Here is a 14,627-nt window from a genome sequence, read left to right on the forward strand (position 1 = left end):
TATATTTTAAAGGAAACTCCTAGATGCTATTTAGTGAAACATGCTCTCTTTGTCTGCAGGATCAAATAAAACGTTGCTTAACTGGGACTTTAAACATACAAGTGTTTTAGCAAAAATTTGAAAAACAAAAGCCAAATAGAACGACACAGTGTGAGATTTGATTCATTTGTTCGTTATACAGCAGGGAACCCAGATACTTGCCCAAAGGCGAGGATAATTTCACAGACCTAATCTAAGCAGTGTCTGGGGTCAGAGCGGTCATTTAGCAGGAAGAAGTAAAGGAACAGCATCTTAGGGGACAAAGTTTTTACAAAACTACCTCAAATGATTCCCAATAAGGTGTTGCAGAAATATTTGAATCCATGGTCACAACCCTGGAAAAATATTTCATCAAGTGAAGATCTCTGTGCAGTGCCTAATAAGTATTCAACAACTGGTACTTATAATTATACAGAGACATTTTGTATATAAAACTCAGTTTTAAGACAAAATGAATATATAGTGGTACCACCCTTTTTCCAAACTGTGTCCTATTGAAGACAAAATCCATACAGAAAGTTTTGAGTAACCAGCACCATATAATAATTCCTCAATAAATTTTTGGTCAAATTGAACAGAATTTTCTAGAAGCCAAACCCATTAACAGAGTCAACCATTCAGAATGTAATTTCACACTTGAAATAAAAAAGATCTCTGAAAGTTAGTACCATCACCACAAAAACTCTATGCTCAAGCCAGGTCTTTTGTGTCTCACCTGTACCTTTCCGGCTATTATTAGTCATATAGTCTTTATAATGGATTATCTGATTTCCTCAAAACAGCAAAGAGAAGCAAAAACCTAAATGGGGTCTTCCCTGGTGGCGCAGTGGTTGGGAGTCTGCCTGACGATGCAGGGGACACGGGTTCGTGCCCCGGTCCGGGAGGATCCCACATGCCGCGGAGCGGCTGGGCCCGTGAGCCATGGCCGCTGAGCCTGTGCGTCCGGAGCCTGTGCTCCGCAACGGGAGAGGCCGCAACAGTGAGAGGCCCGCGTACGGGGAAAAAAAAAAAAAAGAAAAGAACCTAAATGGTGCTAAGGACAAAATAGTAGCTGATTGTTTAATGGACAGACTTCAAAGCACACCCCACCAGGAAGAGATGTACCTAGTAGCTTGAACCACATAAAGAAATGTTAAATAATACACACTATTTTTTGAATGAGGCAGAGAATTGTATAATATTTTAGCAAACCATTCCTCCAAAACAATGAATGCCCTCGAGGCAACAAACTTCAGTTATTCCAAGAGAACCACTTATGTGTAATTATCCATCATTATTATTCTTACTATTTAGTAACACGTGTGCTGAGTCTGGCTCACCTTTTCTCTCTTCACTTTCCCAACACTTGTACTCCTCTAGCCTCCAAAGCAGATGACTGACTTTTCCAGTTCTAGGACTGCCCGTCTTGCATCCTGGGGAAACCCTGTGTCCCAAACAGACCAGGACAGCTGGTCAACCTATTCCAGAGCCAGGTACTATGATAGTTTTATTCACCCATGCCTTGTAGGTATCACCTTATAATTATATAAAAATGTTTAAGTCATTATAACAAACCTCATATAGTGGCTCAAATCATCAGGTCACTAGGCTCCTTTGCTCACTCAAAATGCATAAAGCTAGGTTTCTCTTTTTATTTCGTTTCTTTTAATTGGGGAAAGCAAATCTGATTGATGTAGTCAGTGTTTCGAGCTTTAATATGGAAATTTCTAGAGAGAAACATGTTTTCTTCTTTGTGAGTATTAGCTAGAGGTTGTTGCTTAAAGAGGCTGGAGTTGGGAGGCCTTGCTTGGCTTTCACTGAAAAGGCCTAAGCAGAAAACCTCTGAAATTCTACCCTCACCCTTTCTCTTTGTACAATTTAATTTTCTTTTTTTTAAAGTAGAGGTGGGACTCATAGAGCGCTCAACCTGTTGCCTGGAGTTACCATCCTGTATCTTGTTTAATGGGACCGATCACCAAGCGGATCATGTTACACCTTTGGCAGCCTACAGCTGGAGGAAAGCAGAAGTGTGGGATGTGGTGGGGTGCCTGCCGTTTGGTTAGTAACAGAGCTTTGTGGTTTCACCTCGGGACAGACCTCAGCGATTCCTAGTTAACTGAAATTAATCTGAAGTTTGAAATTTACCTAAATCCCACCACTGATGCTTATTCGTAATTAATCTACCTTTGTGAGTTGTCCTCTCTCCTCAGGAACCAAAGGAGCAATTGTAGAGCAGGTTATGAAGGAGGTGGGTGCCATGTCTAGTCTCCTATGTGGAGAAAAAGAATGCATTTTCATCACCAAGGAGAATAAAAACTGAGAAGCAGAGAGGCCTGAAACGAAATGATGAAACTTTTCCCAAGAACGCCTCCAAATGGAAAGCGTAGTGTAATGATAAAAAGCTCAGCCCAGTGCTAAACGGCCTCCATTTATTTTAATTGAAATATAGGTGATTTACAATATTGTGTTCATTTCTGCTGTTACACTCATATCTACATTCTTTCTCATATTCTTTTCCACTATGGTTTATCCCAGGAGCGTGAATACAGTTCCCTGCGCTTATACAGTAGGACCGTGTTGTTTATCCCTTCTACATATAGTAATAGTTTGCATCTGCTCACCCCAAACTCCCAATCCATCCCTCCCCCACCTCCCCACTTGGCAACCACAAGTCTGTTCTCTATGTCTGTGAGTCTGTTTGTGTTTCATAGTTAAGTTCATTTGTGTCATATTTTAGATTCCACATATAAACGATATCATATGGTATTTGTCTTTCTCTGTCTGACTTACTTCACTCAGTGTGATAATCTCTAGATCCATCCATGTTGCTGCAAACTAAATGGCCTCAGTTTAAGGCTCAGCTCTAGTACTTACTAGCTGTGTGTGCTTACACAAGACACTCAACCTCTCTGGGCCTCAGTGACCTCATTTCCTTTTTTTTTTTTTTTTTTTTTTTGGCCACACTGCATGGCTTGTGGGATCTTAGTTTCCCAACCAGGGATCAAACCCGGGCCCTCTGCAGTGGTAGCACAGAGTCCTAACCCCTAGACTGCCAGGGAAGTCCCCTCGTTTCTTAAATAGGGATAATAATCGTGCAGAAGCCACAGGGTTGCTCTTAAGATTAAATTATTCAATACTCATAAAGAATGTAGAACCATCCTCAAAACATAGTAAGGGCTTTGTTAAAAGAAAAATATTTGTTAAAGGAAAAACATTAAGGAGCAACCCATATTTCAGGATGGGGATTTTCCTCAGTGTTTCCAATGGTGGAAAACAGTTAAGCTATTTGAAATTTGCCGGAGGAATTGACATTTTCTCTGAGACCACAGATCCTTGGTACCCTGAAACGCTCTATAGCTTCGTGGATTAAACTAAATTTAGAAGCACATAAAACCTGAATTTGAATACCCGCTCGATGATTTATTAGCTTTCAAATCCAGCCTCAGTTTCTTCCTGTATAACAGAGGTCAATAAATTACAGACCATGTGCCAAATCTGGCCCTCCAGCCGTTTGTATACGTAAAGTTTTATTGACAGACAGCCGCACCATTTGCTGTTGTATTCTCCGTGGTTGATTTTGTAGTACCAGGGCAGAGCTGCATAGTTCTGACAAAGACTGTTCCACAAAGCCAGAAATATTTACTATCTGGCCTTTTAGGGAACATATTTGCCAACTCTGATCTATTACACGAGAATATAATAACCTGATTTGGTTTCGGGGGAATGAAATAATAGAAAGCCAGAACCCTACCCGGTTAGGCTCAATAACGAGTAACTTCCGTTGTTAACACAGAGACTCAAAATCTAAACCTTACACGTTTTGCTAGTTTTGTTTGCTTGTTTCTCGGTCTTTTCTCTCTAGGCCATTCTGTCCAGAAACAAAATACAAGCTTGACTTCCTCTTACTTGGATTAGAGTAATCTGCCCCCCACCTGTTTCGGTGATCGGTTCTATTTATCCAAACTATCAGGGTTTATGCCCTCTTGTTTGGGAACCTTTGCTTTCTATCTCAGGGATGCTACGGTGACCATACAGGGAGCCCAAAGATTCTTGCACTGCTTTGTTTTCAATTTTTAATTTTTTATTTAGAAATAATAAAATAAGACATAATATATAAAAATATGTACAATCCATGGTTTGTGCAGTACATTAGGAAGACTTTAGATACAAAAAGACAGCAAACGGGAAAATAATAACTCTCACGATTGTCAAAGGCCGGGATGGTTCAATTCACCGCAGCCCCAGAGCTGAAACCCAACATAACTAGAAAAGGGATTCTAGTTGGGAGTGAGTGACTATGCAACACTTTTTTTTTTCTTTTTTTTTTAACCTTAACATTATTGGACACAGAGTGAAAAAACACTCACTCTGTTTCTCAGAACAAGCTTTTTACCTTTACTGAGTGGCTTACCATCAAATATGAACCAACATTTTTTTGTAAGAGTGACGTGATTTAGGGGACAGAACTCATTGAATAAACATCAAGGTTTGAGGTGGGAGTTGACAGGGAAGAAAGGAAGTGAAGGGAAGAAATAATGCATTGATAGAATTGAAAAAAAAAAAGATAAAACAAACTTTCACCAGGAATTTGGAAATGGTTTCAGAGTTATGGGTGACATCCTTAAAATGTCTGATTCAAGTATACTCTTAGAGGGATAGAAAACTATTCCTTTCTCAATAATCAAAATAGAATTCACTTTGTCTACCTTTTCTTTAAAAATAGGATAACCAGGAATCTAGTCCCCCTCCCAAAAATATAATGCCCATCCAGATATGGGCAAAAATTCTTTAAAAGGGAATAATTCCTAAGTAAATTCAGTGGGGGTTTGCTTGTCACGGAGAAGCCAACACAGATCCCGGAACAGACCCCAGATATTCACAGTGAGTCTCTTCAACCTGCATTCTAATGACATGTGTGCACTAATTAAGGAAACCCAGTCAATGACAAATGTTTTGAAGGTAAAATGCAGCAAAAACAAAAACAAAAACCGTTGTGCATCACCTGTGTCTTGGCTCTTGACAAAAAGAAAAAAAAAATTGTCACTGTGAAAATACTAATAACTAGAAAAAGCTTTCAAATCAACAGTCCATGCTGAAATAAATAACAGAAGAACATAGCAATACGAACCTTATAAGGCTGGTAAATATTTGCTAAAACCATGCTAACCGGTAGCACATAGGTACCAGCTCTCAGAAATGGCTGCACTGAAATTATACTTTCTACGGCAACTTTTTTCCCTTTACAGACTTCTATTTACATTTGGCTTTAAATATGAAAATATCTGATAAACTTTATAAAATGTACACTTTAAAAACATAGCTTCTGCAAAATTTTCTTGAAAAAAAAAAAACAAACCTGTGCACCAGAAATTTTAGATTTTTTTTTTCTCTTTTTCAGAAAGAAGTTGCAAGAGTTCCCTCCCTCATTCTTGCCCCCTACCCACCCCCTTTCAAATATCTCAAGTCTTTTTAAGTGGCAGAGCTGTGTGATGGGAAGGTGCCTTTTCTGTGGTCACCCCCATTCTCCACTGAATCATCATTTAATTTACAGACCACTGAATACTCTTTGGTTTGATTATTTTCCTTTGCAAAAATATCGAAATAGCAGCAGCTGAAACCGTCAGCATCCTGTCAATGGCCGAACATTTGCCGTTTACAGAAGAATGTAAATTCTGTATCCACGCAATCCCTCCACCTCTCTAAACAACTTCCCTAATCTGCCTTTAAGTTTGGACTTAAAATAACATCCACTTGCTTGATATCTCTAACTTGGTTTCAGTGAAAAGAACTCCACAGTGTTCAAACCCATCGACTCTGAAGGCTGAGAACAGCAGAGACTGTCCAATTATTGCAGGCACTGCATTCAGATATGGCTGTTCGAGAACCATAGACCATCACAGACAACAGTTTACAAAATACAGGATTCTAGAACAAGCTGTTTTTTAATGGCATACAGGGATAGAATACCGTAAGAGAGTTGATTTTGAGACGCCAATTAAAAAGAAAAGTCAGCAACCCCAGAATTCACAAATAAGGAACTTTAAACCAAAAGAGAGTTCCATTATGTTGAGCTAGAGCGGAAAACAAGACAAAACAAAATGTTTCTAGCAAGTCAGGCAGCCAGGCGGGAGAGGCTTCTGGAAAACAATGTGCCCTGAGCAGCCTGCTCTAGGGCTCCGCGGGCGAAGGGGTCAGCTCGGATTCAATCGTGAGCGTGCATCCGTCAGGGGGAAAGGACCCTTTTAGATCATTATCTCCTTTACTTGTGAGCCTCTTAGAATTTTTATGGCTCTTGTTGACCCTACATTACTGAGACATTTTCAATTCCTACTCTGTACCATTAGAAAAAAAAAAAAAAAAAGGCAATGTTCCCCTCCCTCCTGAATACTTGAGCTGATGAGCTACGTCAAAACGGCTCTTCGGCATCTTCCCACCTTCCCACTTGGGCATTCCCAGCCCCCTCGGATGCTGTAGGACTCAGTCCAGACAGCCCGATCGTAAGAGCCAGCCTAGAGGCCAGGCGTGGCATCTTTTGGAAGAGGCAGTTAAGCTGGAGATGTACCAGCTGTCAGGGCAAGGAATTCAGCCACAGGGGTATAAACCTATTGATCTTTCAAGCTGGATGGCTCAGCGTCAAGGATGCCAACTCATTTCAACCTAGGTCTTGTCTTCTGGAATCAATTTTGGAATGTGCAAAACATGGAAAAACCCAGAAAAAAAATCGAAGGGCACATCACCGTCTCTCAACGTCGTATGCGTTCACCTGGCTAGCACCACCTCGAAGGAAAGAAAAGATGTTTATATCGTGTGCGTGTGAATTTTTCTTCCCCTGTCTTCTTCCTCCTATAACGTGAAAGTTACATGAAGGAACAGAGATGTAAAGCACGGCGCTTACTCGACTGTGTGTGTGATGTTCTGTTTTCTGAATAAGGTGCAAAAGGAGAGGGCAGTTCACGGTCTTGCTGAGGTTCAAAGTTATTGTCTCTTGACTTCAAGGCAGCCGTGGGGCTTTCTTTCCTTTTTAGTATAAGCTCCACTGTGCAAAAATGTGCATTATCTTTGGTATTTATTTCAGGTAGTCTAACTTAAAATTTGAGATCACCCATTAACATCATGGAGAAAAAAAAAAAAAACCAATAACGACAACCCAGAGGCTACCATTTGGCTAGTGTTACATAATGCCCTTATGTAACCGGAAAGAGATTGACAGAGAGAGACAGAGAGAGACAGAGAGAGAGAGAGAGAAATCAATTCTAGCAAACAAATTACTGGCCTCAAAAAATCAGGCTCTCGTTTTGGCCACTAACAGCCAAATACCTGCCACTTTGAAGCGCATACCATGAGCTCTCGAGAAAGTTCAACACTGACTTTTTAAATTACACACAAGAAAAACTACACTGCAACAGTACAACGTGTGTTCGTGTAGTTAGCAGCTTTTCAAAAGTTAAGGCAGAGTCTTGCCTTGAAAACATTTAAAAATGTGATGCCATTTAAAAACATTCTTGTTCCCTAAAGAGAAGCATTCTGGAGACGTCAAATACCCAACCAACCAAGGCTTGCCTGCAAGTTCAAGTTTGGTATGAAAACACAAGACAAGACATAAACGTCCCATAACTTATTCTACAACGTGTTATGTGCCATCGGGTCACGGGGGGGGGCAGGCATGTTTAGTGCTTTAGGTTCATCTCTGAGCCTACAGTCTTTCTTTGAAAGCATCGTGCTAGCCTCAGTCCCTCGTGGTCACTTGTCTCAAACCACCTCTTCACCAGTACCGTCGTCTGCGTAACTGCTTTGGGCCTTTGACCAACAGACTGCGTTTCAAAGTAACTATTCCCGAGGAGGAATTAGTCATATCTCCGACTCTCGCCGTAAGGGCCTGGGCTCTAGGGGTACACTTGCCTGGTTGTGAAGGTCTATGTCAGGGGGTGTGTCCGTACTCGTGCTCTCTGGGACCCCGTTTTCACTGTCTTCTTCCTCTTTGCTTGTGAGGGCAACCTCATTTTCATAGCAAAAGGAATTAGCGCTGGAGAGGATGTATTTCTTCTCCGCTAAGTCCCTGGCGCTACAAAGGGGAGTGTTGGGTACTTCGTAAGTCTTGTGGAACCTCGAATAGTCTACTTTGTAGTAATGCTTCTCCTCGAAGAGGACGGGCTCGTAGCGGTGGCCCCAGAGGATTTCGTTGGCCAGGTACGAGCTCCGGCACTGCGTGGTCATGGCCGTGGCTTCCACCATGCCTTCGAGTATCACCACAATCTCAAAGTCCGCGTTGTCGATGTCCTGTTTGCTCAGATCGTATAAAGGGCTGTCCTCGTCTATCTCGTGGACGATGGTGATGGGGGACACCAGAAATATGCGGTCAATGCCGCTGTCAAAGCCGACGTTGATGTCTATTTGATCCAGGGGGATGTACTCCCCTTCGGAAGTAATCCTGGATTTGAGGAGCTGTGCTCGCACGTGAGCTTCCACCAGGTGGCTTTTCCGAAGGTTGCCCACCCGCCACATCAGACAGAGCTTGCCATCCCTCATGGCGATCACGGCGTTGTGGCTGAAGACCAGGGTCTCGTTTCTCTTCTTGGGCTTGGCCATCTTGGCCATGACCGCGCCAATGATAAAGGCGTCAATGATGCAGCCCACGATGGACTGGAAGACCACCATGAAAACAGCCACGGGGCACTCGTCTGTGACGCAGCGGAAGCCGTAGCCTATGGTGGTCTGCGTCTCGATGGAGAAGAGGAAAGCGGCCGTGAAGCTGTTGACCTCGGACACGCACGCTTTGCTCTCCTTGGATGCGTCCAGGTCCCCGTGGAGCAGCGCTATCAACCAAAACACGCAGCCGAAAAACAGCCAGGAGAGAACGAAAGCCAGGCAGAAGATAACCAACATCCACCGCCAGCGGATGTCCACACACGTGGTGAAGATGTCCGCCAGGTACCGCTGGCCCTTCTCGCCCACGTTGATGAACTGCACGTTGCAGTGGCCGTCCTTCTTCACAAAGCGGCTCCGGCACTGCTGTCGAGTGTGGACTTTACTCTTCCCGTTCCCAAAGCCATTGGCCACCGCCAGGGTGGCCAGCTTCATGCCGTCCTCCTCCGAAGAGACGATGCTGTAGCGGTTGGTGCGTACGCTGCCCATCACTTCTGCTGTGGACGCCAGCGCTTCTGCTTTGGAAAACAGTCTGAGTTTTTGCAAAACCCTTTGGAGAAACAGGTTTGAATGTTCAGTGAAGACCCACACACACAGAAAAGAAGGAGGGATGGGGGTCTCCAAGAGCCTTAAGGTTCTTTCTACCAAGGTCTCTCTCCTGGCGTGCAGAGTCACCTTAGTAACTCAGCTGACATCCAGAGAACAGGTCCTACCAAAAAAAAAGAGAGAGAGAGAGAGAGAGATCGTTCGTTACAAAAGAAGTCATGGAAAAATGAAGTCTACTCCCTAAGGCAACATTTCCTAGCCAGACACAGGGTCAGATATAGATAAATGTCCTCTACGTTGAATTACTGGGTTTTTCGTTTCCTTGTAGCCCCAGAGAAATAGACAGATAAGAAAATATTTTCTTATATTATTTAGAAGCATGAAGTCATTAAACACAGAAGAGTTAGTTGTTCGTGACAGTCTTTCAGCTGAAATCTCAGGTCTCCCTTCCCCTATTTTTTGCCAGCGATCTGGAATATTCTACTTTACAGAGCTACCTCTCTCCTCTTATTCTCTTCCTTTGCCTTCGCTACTTGCTGGGGTCCCAGGTGATTAGGCAGAAGAAAGACTTTCTAACTCCAAGGTTTGCCATGAAGCTTTAAGAATGCGGACACGTCGGGAGAGCATTTCGCATGAACGCAGAACGTTAATATTAATTGAACAGCAGGTGCATGTTGAGAGAATATGAGAGCCCTTGATGACAAGTTGAAATCCAAAAGCACCGACTATTTTGTTTAAAAGATAAAACTGAGCAGACAGCCCTTCTAATCATCTGAAAGGGATCCCAGTTTCTGGAGACTGTTTGGGCTTATTCCGTCACTTCACACACTGAAAGCAGCCACTAGGCAGAAACGCCTGATAACATCTCTGTTAGCGCAAGTGATTCTGACTTGAAGACACAGGTTTACTCTGGGGGATACAGAGAGATCCTGTTGCCTAGCAATGAGAGTCCTGAAAGTCTCTGGAGGTGGGATTGTCATGTGTGATGACAGGCTAGGAAGTAAGCACCTTTGTGCCCAAGGACCAGGTCTTTAGCGGATTGACATAAGGCTGGAACTCATTTCGTGGAAGTCCAAGTCTACGTTTTCCCAAACAGAGACGACTTTGCAGTAGTAAATCGTAAGGGTCCCTCAGCTGACTTTTCACTTCCAGTGCCGCTGCTTGCTCTCTGTTCCTATGGAAAACGCACTCACCTTTACTTAATGAGAACAAATAATAGTTTTCAGTTTTCTCCTCCTGCTCCATCTCTCCCCACCCCGGCCCAGGTGAAAACCACCCATTGACTTTGATTTTCCAATTTTGCTCCAAAGAAACTCGTCTTTCCTGGACTCACAAAAGCCTAGGAGAAAGTCTAGGGTGTTTTGTTGACCAAATACAAATTTAAAAAATGAATACAGCACAGATCTGAGAAATAAAAGTGATGCTCGACTTTTCAAACCACCAAATCTCTCTCCTGTATTAAAGGGGTCAATGAGCAACAGATGGACAGGATCAGAAATCTGTCGAAGTCCTAATGACGAAGACTCCACTTTTTCTTTCTCCCCCCAAGCCACATTCAGATTAAGCACTTAACAGAACCACGTCCAGCCAAGCCCACTGCAAACAAAGAGAGCAAATCATTGGTCTGTCTCGGGCACCCCCTTAAAGAGAGGCAAGGTGCACTGTCTTTGAAAATGTCTTGTTACAGTCTTTTCACTTCTCCCTTTTTATCCAAGTTATTATGCAAGAATGCGCCCCAACACATTTTTCCTGAGATTAGTCATCTGTGAAAATTGCAATGTGTGTTACATTTTCGCAGCTTTTGACACCTAAGTGATGCCTGATTTGAAAGTGCCTTCGAATTACTTTATAAAAAGAAGTTGCTGTGCCTTCCCAGCCTTCCACCTGCTTCAATGTTTTGTCTGCTTCCCCATGAAGTTTGTACTTGGACCAAAGAAACAAGACTCCTATTCCTCAGGGTTCTAGATCCTGGACACGGAAAGAGTTTTTTTAAACGGTGATTTCAGCTCACTCGGCTCGTAGGATGTTGCCAAGCATTTCTACACAAAAACAGAGATCACAACATGACGCCGAATGCAGGTGCATTTTCCAAGAAGGGGGGCGACGGAGGCCTCATTTAAATAGTGCTTGTATCCCTGAGCTCTGTGTGACTTCAGAATCTTAGAAGCTGACACCAAGAAATTCCCTTTTCATGATTCAAAACAATCCTTCCATCTGAGTTACCATTAGGGCCCATGAGGAGACAGTCTCAAATTTCTCCTGACTTATTTCTGCACTCTTTCCAGATTAAAGCATCACAACCATATGAAATCTAAAGACTGAATTACGACTTTCCAAAAATCTTGACCCCAGGACATTAGCTTGAATTCCACAAAACACACACTACCAGCTTCCTACGAATAGCTTTCCACATTTAGAATCTTGAAAAGAGCCTGTATCGAGCAACTATTATTGTCTTATTTCCATTGCTAATGACAGAATTTGTTCCATATGTGGAGCATCATTTAGAAATTCTACCATTTCTGCCTGGAAAGGGGGAAAAAAGGATCTTTTTTGGCAAAATGGAAACTTCTGTCACTTCCAGCAGGTATGCTCCAAAACAGATTTACGTGTGTCTATGGGCGCACACACACGATGTGCATTCGGACTCTGGTGGAGCTGACGATTACCCTCGCACACCTGCCAACGTGCGAGAGGGTAATTGTCTTAATATTCCGCTCTGAGGAATGTCTTTTCTATCAACCTGCCCGCATGCCTGAGTGGCCGCAAGTGAGCAGAAAACTTCCTTGCCTGCCCCTTCCTTGCCTCTCACACTGAAAATCACCGATTCACGAGCATCTGGGAAAGTACTTTAATTAGGAATAGGGCTTTCACGTAACTTCATTTTAGGGCTCTAGTCTTGATACGTTCTTAATTAAGAATAGATGAAAACATCAGGTGATTGGAGTCCTCGATGGGCACAACTCAGGAGAACTGATACTGGGTTGATGAACAATGTGTAAATTCCCCCGTTTTCAGCTAAAGTATTTAAGGGCCTGATAGAAATGTAATAGACACAGATCATCATTTTTACCCAGGCTATCACCAATGAGGTAGAACGTATTCCTGGGAAACTGAGAGGTTACATGTGGTGTTCTTCATGTTAAGACTATTTATAGGCCGAGCCAAAATGAAGCATAAGCAACGGAAAAAAATAGTTCAGGGCTTCACTCTCAAGGTAGATGTTAAAGGAGAGAGCGCTGTGGACCCACATACACGGTCGAGGAGACAACACGGTGTAAAGGAATGCATCCAAAGCATTTTTACCATAAAGGAAATATTCCCAATACGGAGTATAAAAGAACAGAAACATGTAACCATGAAGAATAAATGAGAATAAGTGGGTCCCCTCATAGGGTCGTGGCGTGGAGCAAATAAGAAAGTTTCTAAGGAAGGAGAGGAAATAAGGATGGTAAAAGAAAGTGGCCTGGGATGAAAGAGAGGTCGGCTGAGTGTCTAGAGCAGCTATTCCCCTGCGGACGCCATATAGACCGGCCTGAGTGTGCTCTGGGCACACCGTTGCTATTAGAGCTCTAGGCTAGCAAAGCAACCTCTCAGAGGCTCAGTAAACAGAAGGGAGGGGGAGGGGCGGTAAGGGAGGCGGGATACCCACTCGTCTATGTGAGCCCGATAACTTTGACACCCAACAATGCAGGTAGCCTCACTCAACGTGTGCACAGGCTGAAAAATATACCTCTTTGGCCAACAAAAAATAGACACTAAAAAGAAAAAAGCTTGAAACAGTCCGGTTGCTCAGGTAAAAACATGGTCAGTCTCCCATTCTACTCAAAAGTCATACAAGGACTCTACAGCTAACCAGGGGATTCTACAACCAGAAAGTCTGAAGGTAGTAGAAATAGCAAGTGTGTGTGTGTGTGTGTGTGTGTGTGTGTGTGTGTGTGTGTGTGTGTGTGTGTGGTGTTTTAACGCCACATTCACAAGAGCTCGGAGCAAATATCCCTATGGAGAGCAATAATACAAAAGAAAGTGCTCGCAAATGGGGAGGGGGAGGGGCTGAAAGTAAAGTGACATGACCTTGACCCCATCTCTCACCCCTCCCACCATCCTTAAAGTAACATCTCTTACTCCTGAGCCTGGGGATTTTTCCGGATAATGCCAAATATAAATAAAACACTTGGCGCAGGGTTGGAAGCGAGCAGGAAAAAGCTAGCAAGTGTACAGGTAACATACAGCAGACACACAACAGCGGTTAGTGAGAGGAAATCTGACAGCCTACCGATTATTAACGTGAAAAGAAAACAAGTGGTACAAAGCAATATGCACTCCTCGCATACCCAAAACACGTTTTCAAATAATGCCTTGTTTCCTAAAAGGTAAATTCTGAGTTTATGAAAATCCCCAGAATTCACAGGTACTCCAGTTACCATCCTACTGACAGGATTACCCAGACACAGACGATAAACTACCCGTTTCCTATCTCGATTTTTTTTCCAACTGTCATGATGACTCTATGTTATGATGCAATCTTTTGCAGAATCAAGTCGTTTGACCACTGTGCTTCCCTGAAACCACACTGTCTTCCAATTTCGGTGTTAATATTATTATTACAAAGAATAACAAGTTGCTCAGGGGAGAGTGACATAGGATGTGAAAGTTTTGCTGTCTTCCGGCTGAAATCCAACGCGAGCTCCCGCTCTCTTTCCCAGCAAAGCAACTTTGAGACGCTCGCTGGGTTTGGTACTCGAAGCTACACTTGAAGCAATGACAAAGGGGCGGGGGTGGGGGGGGGGGAAGACACCAAGGATCCAGATCTAGCGCTGCGTCCCCAGGTTTGCCAAAGTCTGAGACCAGTACTGTAGACGCACCCGCTCCCCCCCTTTTTTCCCCTTAGAGCGAGAGCGAACAGAGGCTCCCTCGCCCTTGTCTCCAAACTCAGTATCTCGCTACAGCTGGTGCATTGGAAGTTATGAGCACAAACAGATGCTGCAGAGAAATCTGTTTCTATTGCTCAACTGTTCCAAGCATGTCTCAGTATTTTTAGCTCTGGGGGTGTTCTGGTGCGCGCACAAACTCTATAGGCATGGTCTGGGACTCCGGAGCGTGGGTGAGCGCTAAGGCAGAGTGACAGCTGGGCACCTCTGGGGCGGCGGGGCAGGGGAGGGTCGGGGACGGCAGCCCGAGTCCACTCCCCGGGCCGCACAGGCAACGAGAGGAAAGGAGGGAAGAAAACACACAGCAGCCCTTACCTGTTGCCGGCGCAGGAGCATGGGGACATGGCGTGGAAGTGGGGGGTTACAGAGGCATGTAAGATCCAGGAGTTTGTACAAGCGAGCGAGCCAGGGCGAACCAGCATTCCCAAGACCCAGCTTGCCGGCGCCGGGCGGGCTGCGCGCTGGCCGGGGCTCCAGGGCGCTCTGAGC

At 43.9% G+C, this 14,627-nt stretch overlaps 1 protein-coding gene across 1 annotated transcript; it reads right to left on the bottom strand.

The window, feature by feature from the left end:
- Positions 1-1,162: 1,162 nt before the first annotated feature.
- KCNJ2 (potassium inwardly rectifying channel subfamily J member 2) lies at positions 1,163-9,273 on the bottom strand. The gene is made up of 3 exons (XM_079905298.1): positions 7,918-9,273; positions 2,203-2,287; positions 1,163-1,462 (listed from the first exon to the last, which is right to left on the bottom strand). The coding sequence occupies exons 1-2, from the start codon at positions 9,148-9,150 to the stop codon at positions 2,225-2,227; spliced, it is 1,296 nt and encodes a 431-aa protein (XP_079761424.1). The 5' UTR covers positions 9,151-9,273; the 3' UTR covers positions 1,163-1,462; positions 2,203-2,224.
- Positions 9,274-14,627: the final 5,354 nt, after the last annotated feature.

This window comes from Stenella coeruleoalba (genome assembly GCF_951394435.1).
Source record: "Stenella coeruleoalba genome assembly, chromosome: 19".
Taxonomy (NCBI): domain Eukaryota; kingdom Metazoa; phylum Chordata; class Mammalia; order Artiodactyla; family Delphinidae; genus Stenella; species Stenella coeruleoalba.